Source organism: Dendroctonus ponderosae, unplaced genomic scaffold (assembly GCF_020466585.1).
Source record: "Dendroctonus ponderosae isolate FM_Combo_2020 unplaced genomic scaffold, Dpon_F_20191213v2 Dpon_F_20191213_1, whole genome shotgun sequence".
Classification (NCBI taxonomy): domain Eukaryota; kingdom Metazoa; phylum Arthropoda; class Insecta; order Coleoptera; family Curculionidae; genus Dendroctonus; species Dendroctonus ponderosae.
Window position 1 is genome coordinate 8279744 of NW_026017110.1, and position 26958 is coordinate 8306701.

At 39.9% G+C, this 26958-nt stretch overlaps 4 protein-coding genes across 6 annotated transcripts in view; 2 read left to right on the forward strand and 2 right to left on the reverse strand.

Moving 5' to 3' along the window:
- The first annotated feature begins 300 nt into the window (after positions 1 to 300).
- Positions 301 to 4867, forward strand: LOC109541630 (integrator complex subunit 6-B). Its single transcript, XM_048670336.1, has 13 exons — positions 301 to 513; positions 632 to 780; positions 1477 to 1692; positions 1743 to 1862; positions 1914 to 2059; positions 2117 to 2306; positions 2366 to 2571; positions 2628 to 2774; positions 2828 to 2936; positions 2988 to 3139; positions 3194 to 3424; positions 3480 to 3919; positions 3971 to 4867. Exons 1-13 carry the CDS (start codon positions 464 to 466, stop codon positions 4716 to 4718), a joined length of 2904 nt encoding a protein of 967 aa, XP_048526293.1. The 5' UTR covers positions 301 to 463; the 3' UTR covers positions 4719 to 4867.
- LOC109541631 (proteolipid protein DM beta) lies at positions 4858 to 7687 on the reverse strand. 2 transcript variants are annotated; one of them, XM_019910510.2, is made up of 6 exons: positions 7531 to 7687; positions 6754 to 6910; positions 6540 to 6699; positions 6331 to 6481; positions 6128 to 6276; positions 4858 to 6075 (listed from the first exon to the last, which is right to left on the reverse strand). In XM_019910510.2, the coding sequence occupies exons 1-6, from the start codon at positions 7532 to 7534 to the stop codon at positions 5950 to 5952; spliced, it is 747 nt and encodes a 248-aa protein (XP_019766069.1). In that variant the 5' UTR covers positions 7535 to 7687; the 3' UTR covers positions 4858 to 5949. The 2 variants fall into 2 exon arrangements, with proteins under 2 accessions (XP_019766069.1, XP_048526297.1); XM_048670340.1 differs by lacking the exon at positions 7531 to 7687 and adding an exon at positions 7226 to 7490.
- Positions 7688 to 8221: 534 nt separating this feature from the next.
- Positions 8222 to 26958, forward strand: part of LOC109541636 (tetratricopeptide repeat protein 17) — a 42394-nt gene continuing 23657 nt past the window's right edge. The window contains exons 1-2 of one of the 2 annotated variants that reach the window (XM_048670333.1): positions 8222 to 8484; positions 19548 to 19715. The gene's annotated coding sequence lies outside the window, so the exon portion shown is untranslated. The remainder of the gene's footprint in view (positions 8485 to 19547; positions 19716 to 26958) is intronic. The other variant, XM_048670334.1, reaches the window with a different exon arrangement.
- The window catches only part of LOC109541632 (G1/S-specific cyclin-D2), a 33486-nt gene continuing 15779 nt past the window's right edge, over positions 9252 to 26958 (reverse strand). The window contains exons 3-4 of the mRNA XM_019910513.2: positions 21598 to 21754; positions 9252 to 10761 (exon numbers count right to left, since the gene is read on the reverse strand). Coding sequence (XP_019766072.2) covers positions 10460 to 10761; positions 21598 to 21754 — 459 coding nt within the window. The 3' untranslated portion in view covers positions 9252 to 10459. The remainder of the gene's footprint in view (positions 10762 to 21597; positions 21755 to 26958) is intronic.

Consider the following 26958-nt stretch of genomic DNA (forward strand, 5'->3'; position numbering starts at 1 on the left):
CCTAAGCAGCCAGAGCAACCGCAGGATCTTTAGCCAAATGCACTTATGATGGCTGTTTGGTGAAGGAAGCAGTTCAATCCCGTTACCGGACCAGGGCAAATGATCACACAATGCCGTTGCCAAATTGCCGACTATTTCCTGCTCTTAGCGACTTTGTTTCTACAAACTGTGGCGTTCTAGCGGAGAAGGGGTAATAAAGCTACTAGTTTGGAAACAGACGGAGCGTCTTCACAAAATTCTACTGCTGGGCACGTTTGATTGGTGCCTAAACTGCCAGAAACTATTGGCTTTCAGGGAAAAAAGGGTCATAAATTAATCAAGCGAAAAACATGGCGACATGGACAAAGTTCCCTGACATTTCCTTGGATCTGGTTTTGTTGTCAGTTTGAAACAGATAGCGGAGCAGGGTTATAGTAATTTCTTCACTGAAACTGCATAAATAATTTTCAATGTTAATTACAAGATGACAATAATCGTATTTCTGATCGATACGTCGGCCTCAATGCTCCAAAGGTATTCCAACGCATAATTTGCGATAGTTAATTAGGTTATGTTTACTTTCATATTGTGACACTGGCTACCGACCGGCCACGGGATTTAAAGCTGGTTTAGTTCACGTACCGTTTTCCAGAACTTACATTGGAGGCCGGACAACTTTGCTGGATGTGGCCAAATCGGCCGTAGAAACTTTCGTTAAAATCCGCCAAAGAAGTATGGATAGTCGCATCGATCGCTATATGCTTCTGACGTTTGAAGAAAGTCCCAATAATATTAAAGCGGGTGAGTATTTTCAATTTAAAGTTGCTTATTCCAGGATTTCCAGGCCTCACAGGCAATAGCCCCAATTTAAAGCCCTGAGTGCCATTTTCCAGCTAGTTCCAATCGCTCTTGGCTAAGTTTTGCCAAATTTGAATAGATTTAAATTGGGAAAACTAATGTCAGTAAGCTGCTGTCAAAAATTCGCTAAAAAGCGTATAAAAATCTCAAAGGTTGCAAATTACTCCACTAATAGAGCCAAATTTTATTGTTTTGTTAGGGCTAATATTAATTATTTATCGATTTCACTTTTTATTACATGTCAAGTCAATAACAATTCACGAAAAACTGACGAAAATCGTGAAAATTTGCTCAAATAATAGACAGGTTTAGTAGTGCTAATATACATTTTCAATGGTTTTGTGCTGTAAAGAGTAATTTTTTGAGAGTACCGTGACACAGGGTGTAGTTGCAGAAAAAGTGCGTAGATTTTAACGAAAAATTTTGGCGAAAACTGACTAAATGAGTGGAAAAGTTGCCAATTTCACCATGAACACAGCATAGTTTGATCGATTTAGTGGTGCTAACATAAATTATTTATGTGTTTCCTATTTTGAGCAGCAATTTTTTGAAGATAATTACTCCGACTTGTATGCATTTTTTTTCCAAAACTGACCAGAATCGCGCCATTAACATAATATATTTGCCTATTAATCGCAGGCTGGAAAGAAAACTTGGCCACCTTCATGAACGAACTGAAGAACCTGCAATGCTACACAATGACCACAATGGGAGTGGCAGTGAAACAAGCCTTTGATGTTTTGAACATTAATCGGATGACTTCAGGAATCGACACATACGGCCAAGGAAGATGCCCGTTTTTCCTCGAAACTGCTGTTATCGTCCTGATAACAGATGGAGGAAAATTAACAACAGGTATTGACCGTTGTTTTTTGCGTGCAAACAAAAACTTTTTATCTTCGCAGTCAATGGAGTGCAGGAAGAATTCAATCTTCCAATGAATTCGCCCATTCCAGGCTCAGAGTTGACTAGGGAACCGTTCCGGTGGGATCAGCGGCTGTTTGCCTTAGTCCTACGGCTAGCAGGTTGATTTCAAATGCAAACAAAATACTTTTTTCTAAAATGGTCCTCTCCAGGTACTCCTGCGGTTGAAAGGGACACGGGCCTGGTACCCAGTGATAGCAGCCCAATAGATGCAATGTGTGAAGTAACCGGGGGCAGGTCATACTGCATTACGTCGCATCGGATGCTAAATCAATGTATAGACAGTTTAGTTCAGAAAGTACGGATTCCAGTGAGTTAGTTGCTTGATTTAGCGGTGAAACTGGTGAATTTTCAGGTGCAGAACGGCGTGGTGATTAACTTTGAAAAAATCGGACCAGATCCTCCTCCTTCGCTGCACGATAAAGAGGAGGGCGTCGCTGATGCGGATCTGTCGGATAGCGAAAAGAACGTCCCACAGAACACCCTCTGGCACAACTGCCGGAAAATGATTTATGTGCCCAAAACCAGCAAGTCCTACTGCGTGGGTTAGTCGTTGCTGAACCCCAGAATCCAGCCGATAGGCAAAAACTCCGTTCCTTTTCAGGTTTTTGGCCAATACCGGAATCTTTCTGGCCCGAAGTCACCGCCACCGTGCTACCTCCAAGATCAGCGCATCCCAATGTGAAATTCACCTGCACCTATTCGGAGCCTCTGGTTATAGAAAATCTTCCCTTCGACAAGTACGAGTTGGAACCTTCACCTCTTACGCAGTACATTTTGTCCCGCAAATCGCCCAAAACGTGTTGGCAGGCAAGTTTCACACGAACTTCTTCGGAATTTTGACTGTTTAAGTTTTGTTTTTGAAGGTTTTCGTGGCAAACAGCTATAAAAACTCCGAAGTCGGACACCCCTTCGGTTACTTAAAGGCCAGCACGACACTCAGCTGTGTTAATCTGTTTGTCATGCCCTACAACTATCCGGTTTTGCTTCATTTACTCGACGAACTGTTCAAGGTAGCCGAGAACTGGCCCTTTCCGATAAAACTTGTTAAAACCCGCTGTTTTAGATCCACAGGTGGAAGCCGACGAACGAATGGCGAACCTCCTTTCAAAATTACACGAGAACGTTGCCTGCGTATTACGCTGGACCTTTGCGAAGAGCTTTAACAAGGATGGGTAATTTTGACATATTTTAGAACCTCTGGTTGTTTAATTGCGATTTTCCAGGCACCCCAGTGCCGCTGGCACAGACCCTCATTCCGGAAAACTCGGAAAATTGCCTAAGCGGCAACGTGCAGAACCACTTGAGGCGCGTGAAGAACCAGGCCAAAATCGAGCACGATAAGCTTTGCGGTGAGATTATTCAAAGGCAGGCGCATGTAAGTGTTGGCTAAACTTTGGGGTGAGTAAGTGAATTGATCATCGCCTTGCAGACCAACAACTTGAAAGCGAACTTCAACCTGGCGGAACAGTTCAGAATGCTGCCGGTAGTTAGTCTGAAAAAAGACCTGATCAGTCACCCGTTGTTGCAAGATAAATTCCAAAACCAACGCGATCAAATCCTCGAACAGGGACATCTGTTCATTAGCACGCTGGATAAGGAGCGCCAGACTGTGAGCTTTAAAAATCCCTTCGATATACCGAGAAATCGATTGATTCAACAGGTTGGTCTAGTTTAGGTCATTTAGCGCGACTAGAGCTAATTTTACCAATCCGCAGGTGATACGAATGCGGAACAATTTCCTGCAATCGGACTGGATTTCGCAGGATCTGGACAGCGCTCATTCCCTGCCAATTTCCCAAATGGGCAACTACCAGGAGTATCTCAAAAAGCAAACACCTCAACTCAGGGAGCTGGAATCGGCCCCAGTGAGACAGCACATGTTCGGCAATCCCTTCAAAATTGATAAGCGAATGATGGTCGATGAGGCTGATATTGACTTGGTAGGCTCCCCGTCTGGAGCCAGTCGAATGAACAAAAGACCGAACCAGACTTCGGAGTTGAGCATCGGTTTGTTCGAGGGACGCCAAAAGGGAAGAAAACGGAAACTGGGGCCGTTGCCCAAAGACTTTGTCATTCGTAGGCCGTCTCTGGCTGGCTCTGATGTGTCTTCGCTGTCCACTCCGCCCCAATCGCCGCAACCATCCCCCATTCCATGGCGAGTGGTTAATATTATATTAAAAAAAATAGTCTAATAAAGAGTTTTCAGGCTGAATTCCATTGAGAAGGATTTGCCGCGGTTTGATGAGCCGCCCGCCTTAGCTATGAACGGAATCGATAGTCCATCTTCCAGTGAACGATCGCGATCGCCGTCGCCTCCCTTGGAAATTATCCCGTCCTTCGACGTAAATTTTTCCAATGTTGGCATGCCATCCTCCACATCATCATCCACAACTAGAAATAGCTACAACTACTCGACAGCTGGTCAGTTTTTTTGTCATTTAGTCCCAGAGTTAAACCTTGCGTTTGCAGGCACGGTCTCCTTAACTAATTCCCTGAACGACTACTACAATATCTCCGCTATGGAGAGCACGAACAAGGAAATATCGCAGATTCTCAAAGAAACCAACTACAACCACAACAGCAATGATGCGTTTAGTATAAGCAACAACGTTGCCGACAAGGAAAAGGACGCCAAATCCAAGGTGGGCGCAGAATCCTCCCGAATTATCCTTCTGAAGTTTTTTTTGCAGGCGGACAAGAAAGACATGGTGAAGAAGCAGGAGATCGACTCGCAGAACTTCGAGATCCGGAAAAACTTGAACAAACTGGTGCGAAGGCCAGGCAAAAACTTCAACGAGCTGCTCGAAAGTATTAAAACGTTCAAAGGCGACGTCGACACGCAAGTAGAAAACGTGAAATTGATCATCAAGGAGAGTTTGCGCTTCAAGCGCCAACGAATGGCCCAAATGCTCGAAGACCACATTCAAAGCATGCTGACTGAAGGGGGCAAATGACGAACAAGGAGCCGCTTAATGGTTTAAGGTAACTACTGTAATTATTTCTCCAATTGAGCTGTATATTGATTTCAAGACCAGTGTTATTTAATGCCTTTCCCGAATTCATCGATTGATTGTAAATAAATTAAATACCCAGTGAAATTTCACTTTGCCACTTATTTGGTGAAAAATTTATTATCAAAAATTTACAAAAGTATACCATTCGTGTTACTAAACACTTTGCTTATACCAGTACCTTGAGATATACAGTAACGCTCGTAAATACCCATGAGCAATGCATTGTGCTTACAAACTACCCAACACGAATTTATATACACATCCGACACTGTTGAAAAGATGAGGGATTTTGCATGGTGGCAACTTTTCCTGTTAGTTGAATAAAATATTTTGTATTTATGTATGCACAATATAAAATAGTTTATTAACTACGTCGAAAGTTGAAAAATCCATCTCAATCCCCCAGCTTGAGAAATATTTATGAAAGTAGTAGGGAAATAAATAGCAATTTACAGGGTACAATGCGAAATGTACAGAAATAGGCTGACTAAGGGAAACATTTCAGAAGATTGTGGCTTTTTCAGGCTGACAAACGCAAAAGTGGTTAAACTAGATAAAAAGGCCAAACTATCAAAACCAAAAGTCTGCAACTAAAAAAATTGGGTCTCTTGAAATGTCTCTTACAGATTGAAATCGCCTTGGAATAGATTGGGAATGTCATGATATATGATTAGAAATGGACGGACAAATACACAACTACAGGGTTTGTGTTTATAACTAAGATAACGCTTTAAACTGTTAACGGCCCTCTAAATACTACCAGAAACATTTTGGGCAAAAAAATCCTTGTGCAGTTTTTTGTAAGTTTATCAGAAAATATTTTATTCAGTCAGTGTTTGAAGGGCTTAGAGAACCTGCCTAAACTACAATTTGCAGTCAAATACGATATTGGGCCCTGTTTTCCCAATTAAATCCTTCTTTTTAGAGCGCTGCCCATTCAAACCAGGACATAATACTTTGCCTATTGGCACAAAAACTGAACTCACGCAGGGCCTTGCGAAGTAGATAAACTGCAGTTAAAAATAAGGTCTAAAGTACCCAGGAAAAACACACGACACTGAAATGGACTTGTTCCAAAAAACTCCTTTTCATACCAGTTTCAATAGCAGCCAAAATGTGTTTTCTACATTTTCCATCTCAACTCGGGCATGTGAATTTCCTGGGAAGTATCCTAGAATCTATTCTTTGCCGATAGCAAATCGGCGTCTTGTAACGTTTGCAGGTCCTGAAACTGCAGGAATTTTTCCTGGTTCCTGATGTGGGCATAGTTGGCGGCCAAACACATCAAGTAGTGGATCTGGAAAAAGCCTATAAATGCAAAAACCATGTGAAATCTGATGCGGGCCTACCAAGCTGAGGATAACCAAAACGGCAGAAACTGCGGCCAGAATAAACATAATAGTGACTTTCTCCACGTAGTCCTTGCAGAAGGCCTTCACGTTGCTCTCCCCTTCGACTTTCATGTGCTCCTGGCGAGTTCCCGCAGGAAAAAGAAAATCTGCAGAAAATCATGTTACAAGCAAACGTCCCCACAATTTTTCGCCGTACTTACAGAACTGGGTTAAATCAATTGAGTCCTGCAAGGACGCCACTCGGGGATTTTCACACATTTTCCAAAACACTGTGAAGACAAAGGTGACGATCACCAAGCAGCAAAACATCAGCAGCCACGCAATTTGAAGAATGTACGTGATGCACATGAACTGCAACAAACCCCTCAAAGTGAGAAAAAGCCCAAAACTCCATCACTCATCTCCTTACAATAGCGCAGCTCAGTCTGCCAGTTACTCTGGACCCCCATCCTTTATACACTTTATGCCTGGTGGCCCCAGTTGCCAGGAACCCCACGGCCAGAATCATGAGCCCCAAAGCCCCCATACAGGCTCCAATCAGCACGAAAGTCATCTTCACAGCGTCCACCCTGTGGAACAACATTCAGAGTAAAACTTGCTGGTGGGGACCACCCTTCACCTACCAGAAGAGCTGCATGCTGAAGACTTCGCTGAACATTAACACGGAGAGCGTGGACCCCCGATACATGGTTCCGCAGAAAATCACCACCCCTAAGGCGCACATTATTGTGGCTATGAGGGTTGCGTACGGTATACGAGTTAGGCATTTTTCCCAACAGCCTGAAAGAAATGGGGATCAGCACCGTACAGCAAGTGAAAGCATGAAATAACTAAGAATAATAAATACACTTGCATTCAATTATCAATCAATCAATCAAAGGGAAATAGTATAGAAGTCTGGTTTCAACGGGGACTTTGGGGGCAAGAAATCCAATGAAACTCTTATATTGCATATAAACACTGACTAAACATAGTCTTGGTTGGAAAACCTCCTCAGTTAAGCACCTACTATGTACTGGGACGAATCAACTCATGATGATTATTGGCAATCAAGCGCTAATTGACGAGAATTGAGACCATTTTCAACAACATTACCTCTTCGTTCATCTACAGACTCCAAATAGGACTGAACTGACTGTAAACTTTCCCTAGACTGGCTAAACTGTGAATCAAGGTTCGTCTCCAAATACTTAAGCGGGATTTGCTCCTGTAAGTATCTGCTTCCCATTTTAGCTGAATCTCACTGGTAAACAGTTACTCACATTGCATTGTCTTTAACTACTCAAGTGCAAAGGTTTTAATCGTTCAAGCGATTCCAGATTAACGAGACATCAGGTAGATAAGCCACACCTTGCGATTAGATAAGAAAATGTGCATAATAAAAAGGGAGACGTACTTACCCATTTTTGCGATACGAATTCAGACTTATCAGCGCAAATCAAGGAGGGTTTATGCGATTAAAAGTGAGGCATTCGTTTACTTTCACTGAAAATTGAAGAAAACAACAAAGTCAACAACCACCTAACTGTCATATTGACACTGATTACGTAGGTTGCTGTAGCATCAATTAAAGTAGCTGCACTTTGTCTGACTCACTTGATGAGAAAAGGAAAAAAACTGGTTGACGGTATTGCCCAACCACTATACCTGGGTTCTCAGCATATTACGTGGGTAAAATATAAAGAACATACGAGTAAATTTCCGTAAATATTAAATTCAATATGGGCTGCGTTTGAATGTTTAGTTAAGCTATTCAAATTAAAATTTAAATTGATCAGGTTTATCCTGGAAAACCCTAAAAGATCACAATTATATCAAATAATAAAAAAAAGACAATGGAAAATACAAGGTGTTTTTGTAATTGTTAATATTCAGATCTCATAGTCTTCAAACGACAGGCAATCTCATGTCACTTGACATGATTAGTCTGTCGTTTAATGGCGAAGGGAATGCAAGGTGCGCAGTTTGCTCGTGCAAAATTTCAAAAAATCCCGGATTTTTGCACATTTTACCACAAATGCCGTGAATTTTGTGAAATCGAAAGTTCTCCTTCAGTGTTTCGTGGTATTTTCCCGGCTGAATGTGCGATTTTTTTAATTCAGGTTTTTCTGACGTTTGCTGTCATGGCTGAGAGCAGCCACGTGAGTGGTATCAAAGCGTTATGTGCCGCTGAAATAACTTTTTAAGTTTCTTCGAGCTTTTGTGACTGCCACTAATGAACAGTTTGAATGCATAAACGGAAAGCGTCAGTTTATAAATCCTGAACCGTTGAAACAGAAAACCAAGAACAACTAGCTTCTAACTCCATAATCCACGGGAATGGAAAAATATCTAAGAACGAACGCTGGAAGCAGGTAGGCAATAATTTAGAAAAATAAGGGTTGTATAGACTTTCTTCACTGTGTTGTGGATTTTCTGAAAGCGCCAAAGTTTCTTCACCATTTTGTGACATTCTTCCCATTGCAAACCTAGATTTGGAAATATTTTCCCATCGGCAATAATACCGCTTTATTACCCTTTCCTTTCCTAAGTTTCTTACAAACTCGGCCTTTCCTATTTCTGTGAGAGATTTTAAGTAAAAGTTGTCATGTCGCCGTGCAAAGCAAGGAATTATCAGCAAAAATACCGTGTTATTAAGTTTACGTTGATAAACGCGTGTTGAAAGTTATTGGTTTACGCATTCATTTAAAAGATATTAACACCGTGCGTAGGTATCAAATTTTCAATAAGGTTGCGATTTCCGCCAGTAAACCATATTCCTTTATTTGGCAAAAACAGTATTTTGAACACCCTGTAGGTATATAACAAAGACGGTTGTTTAAAATAGAAGCCGCACTAATAATTCAATAGATTAATTATAAGTAGTTGGAATGCTTTAAAAAAGGTGCAAAACTGCATTTGGCTTAGAAAAAATTAAGCCAATAAATACATAAACTGTTATTAAAAGCGCGTATATTGAGGATTCAAATGAGAGCAGCTCCAAAAGTGGATAACCAACTTTTCATTCAACTCGGTCCGATTGATGTGGAAACAAAAGTAGAGTTCTTAATATTTATTTATTTATAAAAATATGTACATTTATACAGGGAATGCCTACAAAAATAAAATAAATACTGTAAAATTTCAAATTACAAAAACTTTGGTTTTCGTTTATTTTTATTACAAAAATAAATTACTTCGCGATCTTCCAATGTACATAAAACACCAACAATGGCGCAGCATGAAAGTGAGACATATTGGTGGAAAAAAGTTCAATTAATAATATAATAAGTAACGCAACTTGGCTGCAATTTACGAGCTTACGGGCTAACATTAACAAAATTCGAAAATACAAAAATGAAAATAGAACACTAACTAAAGACTAGATAACAAATAAACCATACAATTATGCAGTGGTCAACTGTTCCAGTTGGGTTGGCATCGACTTGCATCCATTACTAAGTATTTGTCAACCAAAACTTTTTTTGTATTTTTTCATAACGAAGCGTATACATGTTAACTTAACATTCATTTCTAGGGATTAAATGTGAAAATTATTCAAAAACATAGTCACTTAGAAGGTAAATATATAATCACAGCGATCAACTATAAACTGCACGAAGAGTGAACTGTTGAAATTGAAATTTTTCAGTTATCGGCCAGTTTATACTTTTGTTTTTTTATGGATAGTTAAAGACTATTGTAAAACTACGGACCTATAGATAAATGTACAGGGGTGTTTAAGTAACTAATAGATTAAATCTATTGGGGTTATATCTATGGATTAACATTTTCTTCTTGGATAACATCCTATTTGAACACATGTGGGGGTTTAAGCGTTGTGTAGGTTGCTCTTCACCCTGTGCAAGCACAGAGCGTCGAACAGTGGAACAATTTCATGTAAATGTAGATTCTCGAAACACTTATGTACTTATCGTTGAAAAGGAACAAAATATAAATATATACATACCATGCCATCCAAGACACGACAAATACAAGTCTGTACAAGTATAATAAGGCACAAAATTGCTTAAATAGGTACGTAGAAGAAAGTGATTATTTGTTACTTTATTTGTAAGATAGGGGGGTCTCAGTCTCTTCCTCCCCTTTGAGGCTACAATATCAATTTTCATCAAAAATTAGCTTTTGATTTAGACCCCCCAATTGAAACCTAAGAGCGACATGTATAACTGTTTCGGATAAGTCCTTAAAACTTTCAATAAACTGAAAACGAGCGGTATATACTATTTCATATATATACAAAATATTAGTTATTAAAAAATAATTCTAACAAAACCCATGGTTAATGCACATTAATTCTCTGATGGGTATTAACCGTTTGATTGGAAACTAAAAGTACACATTCTCAACCTCGGTGGGTGTCTCAGGTTGTCCATAGGTTGGACTTTCGTAGCCAGCGGGTTTCTTGGCGGCCTCCTTGTCTTTTTGATCGCCATTTTCTGGAGTGGCCACTTTTTCGATGAGTTTATCAACCACATTGATCAATTGACTGATTTCGCCCATGTCAGCTTTGAGCATTGTGCAGACTTCGCTCATTGCTGCCTCGTGGCAAGACATCTTCAAACCGCGAACTGCTGAACTCAAACAGGCTGCCGCTATTGCCGATGGAATGGTTTGGATTAGTGTTGGCTCTGAAACAAAACCTTTGGTTTAGCATTTTTCATCATTTTAATACCTAATTTTTAGTTGAATTATTCGTGTCTTATCTACAATCTTTATTTTATAATAGGGCGTTCCACAAGCAAGTTCATCTGGCTTGCCCTTGTTAAGTACCTACGAGGCTCTTGTATATTCATTCGGTAAATCACCAAGCATTAAAGGTCTACCAGAAGGTTTTATACAGTTTGAACTATACAGCGTATTTGTTATTAGTTTGTTGATTTATTTCGTTTTATCGACTAGTTGACGGATAAAATCCAGCTAAATTAAAGTTTCCTTGGGACGTGTGGTCAGTTGACCCATCTGATTCTGACCTTGTGCATGGGTTTCGGTTTCTCTGGCCGTTGGCAGTACCATTAAAAATTCGAACAATCCATTCCTGACCGCTGGTACCCAGCACCGGCTACTTCTGCATAGGTACGATCCAATAAACACGCAAAGAAGGATATTTGTGACGTGCCAAAGATGCCAATGCCTTTATTTTGCATCTTGTATACTAATGCGAACAGATGCTTAGCGGGCACTAATTTTTTTAATTGTTCCTAAGTAATGAGGCCACGTCTAGCCGCTCAATGATAAGGTTATAAATTGAAAAAGGTTACGATGTTGTTCGCTTGTTGTTATCAGGTCCAGTTTAAGCGCCACGCTGTGTAGCCTTCGCTGACGGTTGCCTTTGATTCCGTTCCACAAAGGTGCTGAATAATTAATCAGTTGACGCCCATCCGACAAAGGGTCTTGATCCACCCAAACACTCATCAGAATGATCAAAGTTGATTATTTTTTTTGTTTTGTTCGATGCTTTTTAATCGAAAAAACTACGGATTTTGGAGGATTTTGTCAGCATATTTAGGACGAAGTGTCTTCTCATGATGGTGAGAATTTCAAATTCCCACTAGCTTTAATTTCTTACATGCGAAACATTGCAACAGAGAGTGCGGTTCAATAAAAACTTCCTATTCTGAGAACCACATTTACCAAGCTTGCAAACCTCCGCATTTTGGGGATTTTTATGAAACTTTCAGTAGCTTTAGAACCAAATGTCTACTAAAGATGGTAAAAACTTCAATTTGTTCCTTGCATTTGTTTGGAAGTTGGGAATTTTTTAAAGCGGGAACGCATTTGAGTGAAAACCGCATTTTTGAGACTCAGAGTCTTTCCAATAAAACCTTTAAGTTTAAGCCAGGTTCGCACAATTAATAGTTTGCCAAATGACTTGGCAAACAAAAATGACACAATACTAGAAAGCAAATTTCCCATATTTTTCCAATATACTAGTCAAAGTAACGGATAGTCAAAAGTAACGACAATGAACATCTCTAATATCCACGCTTAAGCAGATGTCCGCCGAGGGTTCAGCCTGTTGTTATTTTTTCATATAAACGTAATCGTTTCGGGATCTCGCGAGTTTCGTGCAAGGTGCATCATCAATACCGGACGTTGTGTCTTCAAGGTGCCACGTGGTACTCATAGTGCTACCTGCCTTATGCTTTGCACCACCTGCTAAGGAGGGTAATTACCCGTCGGGTGAAAAAACATCGGTAGAAATTGCCCTGTGACATGAACTTTTACCGTTAAGTCATCGGAAAACAAACCGAAAAAATCGGTTTTGCGCAAGAAATGAAAATCCTCTTCCTGCTTCCAGCTGCCAATAAAATTGGTCACGAGCGATACGGAAGAATCAAAAAGTCCCTTCTAAGGCAGCTGCGTCTTATCAAATGCGTTTGTTCAAATAATCACAGCGAAAAAAACAGGCTAGTTATTCGGCTCTGGTTCCTTCTTCAGGGAAATGTGCCCTTTGGGTTTGAAGAACGGTCGCTCTGATCTTTTGTGTTGGAAATTTCGACCCTGTATGGGTTTCTTAAATCAAATCAACTATTGTAAGCAACGACGTTTATTATTTCTAATATTGGGGGATTATTTCTAGGATTGGGAAATTACTCCAACGGTTTATGAACGGGCAGCTGATGAATAAATAATTCATGAAAAAATGACTATTTCAGGTTATTATATAAACGTGAGCACTTTGTTCATTCAGTTGAAATTAAAAAAAAAACAACCTGTACAGCGCTTTGAAGATGAACTCAGCCACTTCGAAACATTGCCAACAAGAAAAACTTTATTTGCGGGTTTCTTTGACCTTAAACCCACTCGCTAACCAATCTATTTAAAATTTCTGGGTCACTCTAACTTGAGAAACTGTTTCGAGTCCAAGTAACATCTGAGGCGGCTTAAAGTATCATTTATGTATGGGATGGAGTATCAAAGAACCCATAGGGGGTACCAACTAATGCATTTTACCGGTCGTACCAAATGTCGCATTTTAGACCAAAAATTAGTCATGAGGGCTGAAGAACGGCTTTTCTTGGAGGGCAAGTTGAGTTAGTAGAGCGTAAAAGGACGTTTTTTTCCCTTTCAGCGGTAGCATACTTCGGCTACATATGTTATGTAAAGACACGCGCCTGATGTATATCTAATAAAGGCAAATTTACCTTGAAGTGCACCATAAGGTGCTCAGTTTTTTAGGGAATAAATGTGCATGAGCTGTGTTTGGACGGTTGAGAACGATCTGACGAACTTTGAAGATCATTTAATAAAGCCGCAGAACCATTCTTGGTGCCAAGGGTATTCACCCCTAGGTAGGTTCTTTGCTCGCCAGCAGATTGTTGATTGGGAACGCCACTTATTAAGCAAACAGGTGCCCATTAGTATACCGTTGATGGAATTAAAATGAGATAAAAAAGGACTTTTTGACCAACTGACGCTTGATGTGAGGGGGTGAATTGTTCAAGCCGGCAGGTGAAACTGAATATGAAATTTTCTTTTTTTCCGGTCATGAGGTTTTTCCACTTTTGCAACTAACCTCTGGATGTCCAGGTGGGCTCACCCCGATAGTTTCCTTCACATTCAACCAAGACTTTTGCCTTCGGGGAAAACCTGTTGCCTAACATATCTATCAACAGCTAGGGGTTGGGATTCGTATCCCCAAATTTCTTTTGTTCGCTAAATCGGGGCAAACTTAACGACTCTAAAAAGTATTTTTTAATTGCTCGGTCACAACGACCAACCCCTTTCGAAAGTCGCATAGCGACCCTCGTTCTAGGCCCTTTTTTCGCGCTCCTTTAAGAAAGGGGGCTTCGAAAAAATCGGGATGCAAATGGGGTAACGGTTCGAGTTTTTTACGACCTTATAATTTGCCCAATTTATCTGGATTACGTTTGTTAATGGCGGCAAGGCGTTGAAAGGAACAAGAGAGGTTTGGAAACCGAGAATTCAACAGCTGAAATCAAACTGCAGTGAGTCCCGGTAGAAATGACTAAATTCATTTAAAGTTCAGCGGTGTTTTTTGGGACAAAACAGTGATCGAAAAATAAATTACGACCAACAACTTCATTTTTCCATATGGAAGCACTAATTTTTTTATTTCAATTTTGAATTCCGCGTATGATTCAAGTAACATGTGTATACCTATCTCAACAGGACTTGAGCAATTTGCTAAACAAAAAACAACATCAAATTAATTTAGACATCACTTCTGGGGCTCGCTAAATATGGAGCACTGGATTAATTCCAAATCAACAAAAACCCAATTGCGAATTATGGTAAATCGGCGCTGAAATGTATTTGGAGTAGGTCACATCTTACTACTACGGTCCTCCAAGTCTAATCTCGTGTATAATTTGAGCGGTTTAAGCAATGGCGAGAAAAAATTTGCATTTCCCGTTGAATCCCGATCAGTTCCAAAGCAATTGTCTGGTTTCGAAATTTACCATGCAGAAATGCCGCAAGGTTACCTTCGTTTTCCTTCAATCCAGCCAAAGTTTTGCCAGCAAGTGCCAAGCAAATAATCATGAGTGCTAACAAACTGGTGGTTACTTTAGACTTCTGAGTGTTCGGAGAGTGTTCTTCAGATCACAGATCAGAATCTTCAATCAACAATCTCCAGGAAAACTCTTGGTGGATTAATTGAGAAAACAACTGGCGACTGAACCGATTAGCATATTTAACCAGCCACCTTTAAAAGTCCTAAGAGCGCCCCAATCACCACAAAAACAGTTTTCCAACCCCCCAGTCTCGACGGTTCCATTGTCTTTTCTCATCTTGGACGACATTGAGCGGCGTAAGCCGTGCGTCCAACACCAGGTGTTTCTTGTGCAACATGGGGTTACGTTCTATTGTGTCTCGAAAGTACAATCCGGCTCGGGACAACGTTCTTTATCCTGCCCAAGACTCCCGGAGAAAGTTCGAATGGAAAAAAGTGCAAGCACATGGAACTTGTTTTTATTATACGACATATCTGTCTGCCTAAAATCGTCCGCATGAAAGCCAGTAGATTTGTCTCAATTTGAAAGGGAACTGCCAGGATCAGGGCAGTTAAATGGGAGGAATTGACGACAATTAACACATGAATCAGTAAGTGTGATACGGAAAAAACACCCCCTAAAGTTGCTTAATAGACCGAATGAAAATTAAACATCCTAATTTCTCAGTAATTGGAACTCTATTTGTCGTGGTTTATGCTTGAGGGCGCCGTGAGGAGCACCAAGCATAAAGTGCACTGTTGAGGAACGCGCAAGTAACCATGCACGTGTTAAAGACCTATTTGGGCACCTGGAATAGAATTTTCGGCCTCCAACTAATAGAAAGATAAGCCCGAATTCAATCAGCAGCTGTTATTTCTTATCTTGCCACATTTTTTGACCAATAAATCGACTGAACAAACACAAAATATCCTCTAAGAGTCACTTTCAGTAAAATCTTTTATGGAGGAATTTTTCTCAAACCGCGACTCAACAGTTTAGACCGCAAAAATTGCTTGATCGTTGTCTTAAGTTTGTGAAATTTCTTAAAAATTGAGGGCTCAATCAGCCAAAATTCAATCACTTTGTCAACTAAAACGAGCAAAATCACTCTCGAGTTAAAAGGATTAAGGCGACTGATGAAATCCTCGAAACGTAATTTTCCAATTTTTTTACTTACAAAGTAATTAAAATAAATCCATTAAAACATGAACAACTAGCCTAGCATTTATGAATCCGCCCTCGTAAATCGGGAAAGCGCGACAAGGCCACAGATTTCCGATATAATGCTCTCACTCTTGATCACGGGGAGAGCTCCAAATAAATTCCTGGTTGTACTACGGGGTGCATTTAATCTGTATAAATTAACTGCTTACAAGATTTGAGTGAGGACTCAACTTTTTTTCCTCTTTCTGTTGCATCTGGGAAATATTAGCATGATTCTAGTTTGATTTTGAGACATTATTTTTCGAAGATTAAAGTGCTTAAATGGCAGTCACAAAATTGCGCAGTTTCCGATTTAACTGCTTAATGAATTAAGTTGAAATTGACACAACAATGAAGGTCATGCTTGCTTTAAAAACTGTTGAAGTGAGCATTTTCATAACTCGCTTAATCACTGAGAAATGGCATATTGAAGACTGGGATGCAGAAATAAAAAAAATGTCCATAATTCGCGATTTAATTGCAAAGACGCTACTCAAAAGCCTTAGTTTTGCTACCTGAACCTTTCCTGAAAAGCTTTTGTAATGAGGAGCCTAATAACTCGCCTGATTATTAAGGAATGGCCTTTTGAAGACTGTAGTGCGAAAATGGGGCACAGTAAAAGTGTCTGAAGTACGCAGCCACCTTCAATACGTATTCAAATGAAGCTCGAAAAATAAAACTAAAGATTCTCTTAAAGGATCTGGAAGATTTACCAGAAATCTCGTTGGATTATTGAGAAATTCTTAAATGGCATAAAAATTAAGTTGAAGCTGACACGGAAAAAAAATTGAAACCTGTAGATTGATCAGTTTCAAAGTGACAACCACCTGGTTCCGCATAACATGCAAAGTTAATTTTTGGGGTAAAGTGACCAGATAAAACAGGGTAGTTTGACCACACCTGACCGTCATTTTAATGTGGCAGTGAGGGAATTTAGGGTGTTACTTGTCGCGCCTAGTTCTACATGAATAGGTCACCCTTTTTTTCTAAAAACCGGCGATTACTAATCAATCCCTCCTTTCCTGCTGGAAAACTCAACTTTTTTAAAACAACTTTTGTTAATATGACACGCCAGGTGCCAGCAGGATTTAACAAAAGCACACATGCCCTCACTGCGGCCTTTAAGGGTTTAAGGGCAGGACGCGTGCCTGCACACAATAAAACACCACCCTTGCAGGAACGGCACATAGGTGTGCATTATGATAATTTAGAATTTATTGTGCTTGCAGGACGCAGAAACGCCATCTGCCTGTATGACAATGTTTAAATTTTTATGACAACTCGAGTGCACCTGGATTCTATTGGCCGGCGTAAGTTATCGCACCGTAGAAAAAGGGTCTGGATTGATTATCATTAACAAACAAAGTTAACTAGCGTAGTGGCGGAGTTCAGAAGACCAGAGATCCACCAGCTGTCTTTGGCATATGTTGCCATCTTAATCTTAAGTCGACCCCTGGCTTCTTTTCAGTAGTTACACAATGAACTTAGGGTAGGTTATTGCTATGGCCACGTGCCCTTTTTAGCGAGTATCAAATACGACAGACTTTTTCTTATCAAATACGACAGCTTCTGGTTCGCTTTCTGGTTCACTTCATTTTATTTGAATTATTAGCGACCTCTTTTTGATCTAATGGTCCAAAGAACATAATAAGACTTGTGATTTTGATTTTAAATGAAGTAAAATGCAAGAATAAGTCGCAAAATCAAGTAAAATAAGCTGAAGAGAATGCGGTTGACAAATAAAAAACACATATGTTAAGAAAGTTTATATCAAAAGCCGAAAATGTGACTGGAGACCCTGCATACAGAAAAACACACTCCTTTCGACTTTACCATAAAAGAATGGATGAAAACCGGGATTTAAGGTAGGATAGAAAAAAGGGAAGTCAACGAAAGCAAGAATTTCAAGTTTAGAGCAAACACTAAAAAGGGACAAGAAAGCAAACGAAGGAATATAATAGAAAGCAAAACTGAACAGTCACCAGTCACAGCACTAATTGAGAAGACGAATAAGTTAAGAAAAACATTAGAAAAACTTACTTCAGGTGAGAATCAATTAAACTCGTGGATTTTTAGAGTTACTCAACGCAACGCCACTCTGAAGATGCTCGTGGTTGCGAAACGTCAGAAAGAAATTATTTTTCTGAGAAAAACTCACCAGTTTCGACAGAAATCGGACAAATTTGTCAAAATCTTCCCAGATTATTTCCTTGTCGAAATACCAAATTCGACAAACAACAGCAAATTTTAAAGAAAATGTGGGCAAAAGCAGGATTTTCAAACACCCGACCCAAACACACTCTTAGCAAGCAAAACATCTGCCATGGTCAATAACTGCAGGAGAATTAGCATAGAAAAGAGGCGAAAACAAAAGCGTTTTTCTGCAGGCTGCAATCACGTGGCGATGGTCTCCTGCCCTTTAAACCGGCCATTTTTAAAGTTCGCGTTTGTTGATATGCATACTGAATGTACATTGGCGAGATCCGTTTTGCAGCTGGAAAGAGAGTGAAAAAAGGAGCGCAAATAATGGAACATCCATCCATCTGCGTGGTGGGTCCTGCCCCCTAAAACTGGTCCTGCTGGTCCGGCCGCTTAACAGGATTCCATTGGCGCAGTTGCCGATAATTCACACTTGTAAGATAACCACAGTATTTGACTAGACTAGACAATCCCACAAAGATTAATTATCGGCTGATAGTCGCACACTATCTTCCCAGAAAAGCCATAATATTAAAATATGTAATAGTTAAACTATGCATAAAAAGCGTGTATTATCAGCGAAGACAGGCAGTATTTATGTCGCCGTGGATTTAAGGCTTTGAGTGCAGTCAAGCAGATAAAGAACTTTAAAAATTAAAAGGTTTAAAAGCCCGATCGGGGTCATCGATACCACCTAGACGATTATCGCGAAAATCTGGGCAAATTAGCCTTAATTAGGCTGCGTGATTATAAATGGGAAAAAAAATTATGCAAAAGTGCAAATGAGGTTTATAATAGGGAGTTCCGCCAGGATGAGTTCGGTTCGGTTAGACATCAAGCTTTATGAATATGAGCTAGATTAGAACGCGCTTTTACACTTAATAAACCAGCCAGTATCTTTAAAAATACAGTTACAAACAGTATTACATAAGCCAGCCAGTATTCAATTTTGTTAATCAGTGGTCTCTAATTGATTTTTTTTCTAACACTGTGACCCCAGGCGCTGTGAACGTGCAAGAAAAAACAATATTTAACTTTAATGTTAGGCAATGCAGCGGATAAACAAGCAAAATTGGGTCAAAGAGATTTTGGGGAAATTCCCAGCTGGAGAGCCGACAATGCTGTAAATTCTTGACCGCCTGCAATCCAACATTCCTTCTGCAGGGTGGCAAAAGAGATCCTTTCAAGTTCATTTACATGGGTATGCCTTAGGAGATCAGCAGACGAGCCCCTATGAGGGCCTAATTTTCAATTAACGCGCCCAGAGGGTCCGAAAAATACCTCTTAATTAACTAAGACTCCAAGTTAGTAGGTGTAGTTGAAACACAGACAATATTTGGGGAGCAAATACAGCTGACCATCCAAAATAAACTAATCAATCAACCAATCAAGCCTGTGACATAAATAAGCAGTGGTCACCTTTTTGGCCCACTACCCCTATGCGGCAGTTAAGCGATTTTCTCACCCCCGAAAGCCCCACACAACCAATAATAACATCCTTTTAGTCATTTTAATTGAGCGCGAGGGAGATTTGATGGAGTTTCCGTTTGTTTCAGTGATGGAGGACAGGTTTGGTTTTTCGGGAATAAAGCCATTTTTCGGACAGCTGGAAAACATTTCAAAGTTCACCGAACACCGCCAAACATTCTAGACCCTCGAGTCATGTAGGGCTTCGCCTTTTTTCGCCACCAGCTGGGAGGATCTTAATTGCTGGTTAATTTCAGGTTAGTCACGAAAATGCTTACGAGATTATTTCACGCTTCATCAAAATTGTTCAAATTTCCAAAGCCCCAATTTCACGAAAAAAGAATTTGAGTTGAACATATTAGTGTATAACCGACGAAATGTGGCTTATAGGCCTGCCGCTCACCACGTAATGTCGCTGTTTTGGGCCTACTATGATCGCAATTTGTTGCGCCGGCCGTGGATTTTTTATAAAAAGTATCCAAAAAAATCAGTTTTAGACCGCGATTATTAGACAAGCGTTCAGTGAAAAAATTTCACATTTTCATAAAACACTTGGTGATTGATTGATCGGCGGTTTTCGGGAGTGGAGACAGTCGTCAATCGAATTAGAACCCGACGTTTCGCCCGCACGCACGGCACCCGCTATGACTTTCCATTGAAAACTCCCGACAATTTGAGCGTTTTTTTCCCAGTTGGTGTTCACGTGAATTGTTTGTTGCATGTGTTCGGCGCGCCGATTATGCTCAAGATGTTTGTCATCTAGATTTCGAATCCTAGGGGATTTGAAGATTGCTGGAAAAAGTCTGGGTATCGGGTTGCATCACACACTCATTCAGACTGGCTTGTAATTTTCGAATGTTGCACGCCTTAACGAGACGCTTATTGTGTGAATTAATTAGCTCTGAGCTGGCACAAGACATTCCTTCTGCCTGACTGCCAAACCTCCAGTTTGGAAGATGTAAAATACATGGGCGAAAGACAAGTGGTATTTTCAGGCTGATGCCAGCGAATAGGCTCGAAACTTGTCCGGGAAGTGCCTGAGATTAACACAACTCGAGTTATCTCTGGTCTCTTGACGGTTCGGATGACGCCAGAAAGTTTCATTGTTTGCAACTTTTGTCGTCGTAAACTTGAGGAAGCGAATTTACTAGCAAAAAAGAATAAACTTCGTTGAAAGAGAGCAAACCCTATTGCTAAAATGACAAAATGGGCATTGAGCACATTGAAAATTGAATTATAAACTGCAGATTTTTTTGAACGGAGAAAATTATCGCGATTTTTTTACAACCAGACGGTTTGGGCAGGTTTTTCGGATGTGTTTTCTGTTGAATATTCAAAAAATATAACTAGACTGTGAAAGAAATGTTGAGACAGACTCAGTTTTGTGCGGAAGCGAATTTGCACAGAAATTGAACTCATGAAAACTTCAGATCAGTTTCCTTTGAGTGGAGGAAAGTACAAACTTTTGCTATTGTTCTACCAGCGGTTGTTTGGACACATTTTTTTCTATAGAACTTACCTTTGAACAAGACGAATTAGAGGATAAATAAAGCGCCAAATTTTTGGTTTGAGGGTTTTGAGGAAAGTTCAAATCGATTTGTTGCCCATTTTTTAACGGCCAATTTCCAATTTAAGGGTCAAATTTGAAAAAGCGAGTATTATCGTTTCGATTATTTGCAACGTTGGGAAATTTTTCAGGGGTAACCGATGCGGGGGTGGCTTTATTGTCCAATTAACGTGTGGCCGAAAAATATGGGCCGAGATTAAATAATAAAGAGCGGCGTTCTCACGCGTTTGCCAAAGCAGATCGGATATCTGCAGGTACCAGGCCGAGGGTTCGTTATTCACCGAAAAAAACACATAAATCAAGGTCATGTCGTCTATATACTGGGTGTTTCTTCTAGTCGATACCGTCCATTCGGGCCCTTACTAATCACCGATGTATAGGTACACTGTAGCAGTGTGGGTGGGACACAGTTCGTAACACCGAATGAATAATTGAAAAATCGCGTTCGTGATTTACGGCTCGAGTTATTGCATAAGTTATCGGTAAAACAATGCCAGGTTTCAAGGGTGGCTCATTGAGCAAAAAAGAAAAAATCAGTCCGCGTAGAAATACGTGAAATTTTCGCCGCTTACCTGTTGAGCAAATGCTGACTAGAGTGTGGGCATGCCGCCTAAGGAGCTGATGATGTTGCCCCCAGGCGCACCTCTCGATGACCTGATCGATGTAATCGTAGCTGGTGACAGCGCACAAGTTGTACTGGAGTTTCGAAAGTACCAGTTGCTCCCAACTCTGCAACCAAATGAGATAACTTTAAATTCAATCGACTGCCATTGTTCAAACGGTCACAAAAGCGCCTTGAACTCTTGTTACGAAATAGCTTCAAAATACCCGCTAAAAGGTGCTAATTATTCGCTTGTATTTAGTAACATTTCATATTTGTTAGATTGCACGTATTTCAAGTCTCAGGAATTGGTAGTGGGCATAATCGAGTTACTATTATTCTAAAAAATCTCTCATCGCATCTCTGTCTGGTATTGGGAGTCATTCGAATGATTTAATTCGATTCTTCTTGTCCGAAGTTTTCGTAAACTTATCAATATTTAGGTACGTTTATTTGAATAAAGATTGCAAAATCGCCATTCAAATCCTGCTATCGAACAAATTCAGCAAATTCCTGGCCAATATGGGTGCCTTCGTACCAAGATCGTAACCATTATTGCGCACTTAAAAGCGAATTGCCGGACTTGGAATGATTTATAACGGCAAGATTTCTAGGCAATCGTTCTACCTGGCTGTGGGCATTCGAAATACCATCATTTTTCGGCCAGAGATTTCTATTCTGGTATCAAAGATGCCGCAGAAAAATCCTGCATATTTGTATTTCTGGTCAAATTATTCTACGACAGGGCAACAGTCGAAGTAAATGTTATGATGGTGTTTAAAAAATCGTAACTTCCTCCAAACAAGTAGCGAATTACGATTCCGAGAATCTACAGAAGACTCCAATCTGAAACTACTGAGAATCTGATTCAATCCTGCCCAGCCCCGGGTAAGCTAAAATATGACCCGAGAAAAACAGCGTTTTTCCCGCAAACTGTTGACCAAAAAACTCCACAATTCGTGCAACATGTTACCACATTTCCAATAAAATGTTTCTTAGAATCTTCTTGAAAGTCTGCACCAAAGCGTGTAAACATAACAGTAAGCTTAATTTGTTTTCAAGTCCCAATATTTTCAGAGCTCCGCTTTTCAAATTTTCTTTAATTGAATCGATTTGAGACGCCAACAAAACAATAAAAAACGGTCGAAATTGATGTTGCAAAGCCCTGTAGCTTGAAAAATGTGTATGTTATGCTGCAGAGCTTTGCAGGAAATGTGGCGGTGTTATTAAAAATGGGTATTTTCCTGTGGATAATGCGCCAATTTTTCCGTGTAATGACCCACCGAAGGTACCGGGGATGGTGTGATTTTCAACCAAAGTCGTTGCCAATGAATCTAAGAAACTTAACATTTCCTGATTTCAAGGTAAAAAATCGACATCTTTGAAACTCTTCAAAGTAAAAAATTGTAATTTTGAGTCTGGTCCATTCTAATTTCCAATTATTAGATGAGTCAAGCAGCCCCAGTGATTTTTCCTTCGCGATTCGGTGAAAAAAATGACTGAACCAAAACATGACGTTCCGCCTATCGTTTAGAAAGTAAATAATTTATCTCAAAATTCCTAATGTACAGAAAACGGTTCGATTATCAGAACTAAACATGTCTTCAATTGGCATTTTCTTAAAAACGTTTGTAGTTTGTAAGCCAATATTTCCATTTGAAAAAGGCAAAATCCCTGCTCAGCGGCCGAGAACATAAAACAAACAGCCATTTTTTACTTGTGCGATTCAGGTTCAGGTTAGGCAGGAAGTTGATGGTATTTACAGCTTATTAGACGCTTTTAGTAGATGCGGTTAAACTGAATCAATGGAAGTTGGCTTAAAACCTGCTTGCAACGAAAATGGACACTTTCACTCCTGGTTTCATGACAAAAAAAAACACCCTTTACACTGTGAGAAAAAACCCTGATCAATTGCTAGATGAGCAATCGAGATAGCATCTAGGACAAATTACACGGAAACTATGGGAATTTCGTTGATGTGCATGCGAAACGATCATTAACTGCCCGACAAAAAAAATTTGTATGACCACAATTCTAATTAGGTTGACCACCGTATGGTAGAGTCCAACCCTATCTGTGACAAATTTTATTGCCACTAGAATGTGAAACCTATATGGGACTCGAGGTCCTGAAGGAACAATGAAGGAAAACTGGTGCCAATCCAGTGGCGTAGCCCCGAAAAAGCACTGAAAATCCACAACAAATGCCTTTTAAATTTTAAAGCTCATTTCCCAGCCAGTTTATTATTATTCCATTTATTCCACAGATTAGATAAGGTTGTATTACACATTACCACACATACTGTTCGGGTTTTAACAATTTTATCGGAATGCAATGGGCTGCTTGCACTATGGTTTTTTTAAATCGTTTTATTTAGGTTAGAAGATTTTTTAAATTAAAATTAGTTGCTTCCACCCCCCCATTTCTGAAACAGATTATATGCAGAAGCAACACTGACAGATTTGGAAGACAAACAGAAAGAAACAACATTAAATTCAAGAACAGTACAAAAAGACAGAAGGGAGAAATATGGGGAATTATCAGGAATGAAATGATTAAATTTTAAAACTCAACCAACTCAACTTTAATCAAACAAAATTGTTGCTGTGAGAATAAGCGCAGAAAAGAAGTACTGAAAAACACCCAAACTAAAGGTAAAAATTGAGCCACAATCTGATAAAATGGGCACAAAATCCTGTAAAGTACGCCACTGAAATAGAGTGCCGTTAAGAAGGGTAGTGGCAATGGCAAACGGCTTAACAATATGTCTCGCCTGTGGGAATCAAGAAGGGCAAAGGTCAGTGTCTCGAAGTCTAGCCCCTTAAAGGAGGCAATTTCCATCCGGGATAAATCCCAACTGAGATAAGCGCTTATCAGGAGCGCTCTCAAATTACGGCCCTGTAGCTGAACTAGGCGCTGACCGTTGAGCTATGAATGGAATTCACCTTAACCAATAGACGAAAAACCGGCCCTCGCCAGACTCTATGACATCAGCAAAATTAATTGACCCTCGTAAAAGTACTTCAAGATAACTGTTGCAAATTACATATTCATAAAGTGGCAGTGTGTGTGTTTGTATTCGAAAAAACTACGCGCCATACTAGTCTAGGAGCACAATTAGAAGAATGGAATCTACCTCGAGGCAATGCCGAACATTTGCATATTAATATGAAAATGATTTCCATTTGGGGATGACTAGACAATGTTTCCGAAACAGATTGTTACATGATTGCGCCCCAACATGAAATCAAATCGGTTAGATTTGGAGGGAAATTCTCAAACCACTTGCTCTCACTGAATTACCCGTTTTGAGCAGTCAAGAAAAGTTCAATTCTCTGCATTTATCCGTAACAGCTAGTTTCCAGCCATTGGTTATCAACACATTCGCGTATGAGGTGGAGTGAAATAATTACGGTTTTCAGTAGTTTTTTCTCTGTTTTACGACCGCACTATCGTTTGCTGCGTTGGAAACACACGAAACAACCGCGCAAAGTTGGCTCAAAATATGCAAAAGTGAGTGATTTAAACAAGTGAAAACTGTTTAAAAATTTCGAAAATTTGTCAACAAAAATGATCGATCAAATCAAGGTTTAATCGAACCGACAAGCTGATGTTTAAACACCTGTAACTTGTAACCCCGAAAAAGAAGAGAGTTGCAACTCGAACAATCGACAGAAGAGACTCCAATCTGAAACTCCTGACAAATTCATTCAAATCGCATTCGATCCTGTTTTCCTGCCAATGAATTGAATGTTGGCTTAAAAATGAAGGTTTTATGGAAGTGACACGCTGGATGTTTAAAAAATCGCAAATTCTAACCGAAAAGAAGTAGCGAGTGGCAACTCGGACAATCTGCAGAAGACACTTTAGTCTGAAACTTCTGAAAATGTCCTTCAAATCGCATTCGATCCTGATCCCCTGCCAATGACTTGAATGTTGGCTTGAAAATTAAGGTTTTATGAAAGTGACATGCTGATGTTTAAAAAATCGCAATTTCTAACCCAAACGAAGTGTCGAGCTGCAATGGGTGGTACAATCTATAGAAGACACTTCAGTCTAAAACTCCTGAAAATTTAATTCAAATCGCATTCGATCCTGATTTCCTGCCAATTGAATTGAATGTTGGCTTAAAACACAAGGTTTTATGGAAGTGACGCGCTGATGTTTAGAAAATCGCAACTTCTAACCCAAAAGAAGTAGCGATTGCAATACGGACAATCTATCTATAGAAGACACTGCAATCTGAAACTCCTGAAAAATTCGTTCGAATGGCATTCAGTCCAATTCAATCTGACCTATTGAAAAGTTAGCGGATTTCGATGCCCTTCACAGGTTGGCAAATAGTCGTCAAAAGTTCCGCACTTGAAAAATGACCAAGTTTTTCACCAAATACCGACCTGAAGCAAAACGACTCCGGTGAGATTTTACTTTGAAACAATCCAATCAATTTTCCAGCGGTAAAATCGAAAAAATCACAATTTTTGCAAAACCATCTTCTAGCCTTTTCAATGCATCCCACTAAACAATCGCCTAGGCCTAGGGTGAACATATTTCGAATGTATTATAATACATTAGGAGCCTGATGAGTAGTGTAGGACTCACTCGAAACATGTAGGGCTTTATACCATTTTGTACTTAGTAAATTGATTGTGGAGAAAACTGTGTGTATTCTTTGCCAAGGTTCTATTCAATAAGTCCAGTGCAGAAAAACAAACTTCCTTTGATCGGCTGGTTTTCTCGGTGCCCCGTAGAGCACTAGAGCGGTTTCAATGTCATCTTCCTCTATTTGCACATACCGATGAAGAAAACAAAAAGCTGTCGAGGGTGCTTGATGGCAATGAATGGAAGATATTATTCGCATCAGACCGTTGGGGCGTGGGAACAGTTTGGGCATCAATTGCACCGGTTGATTAAACGATTTTTTTCCATTTCAAGTTAATTAAATTCACTTGAAATGTGTATATGTGTATGTGTGTGTGTGTGTTGTGCGGCATTTTATCGATGTGGGTCAACAGGTACGTCAGCTGATAAAGCCCGAAATCGCCTGCTGCATGGCTGGATTTTTAGGTCCAGTCTTAAAAATATGCTTGTAGTGGTGCGCAAATTCCGAAATTCCGTGAGGAAGTCATTTATTTGGGTCAATGTACTAACCGCCGCCTGTGTCGACCATTTGATAAAATTTTTATGATACTGTATAAATTCATTAATAATCTGCTCTTACATCATGCGATTTATGCTGATTAAGGCAATTCTGTCCAAGGTTTTCGGCAACATTTGTGCCACGTCCATTGATAATTCTCTTGCGATACCAGGTAAACAACCAAAAAATTTT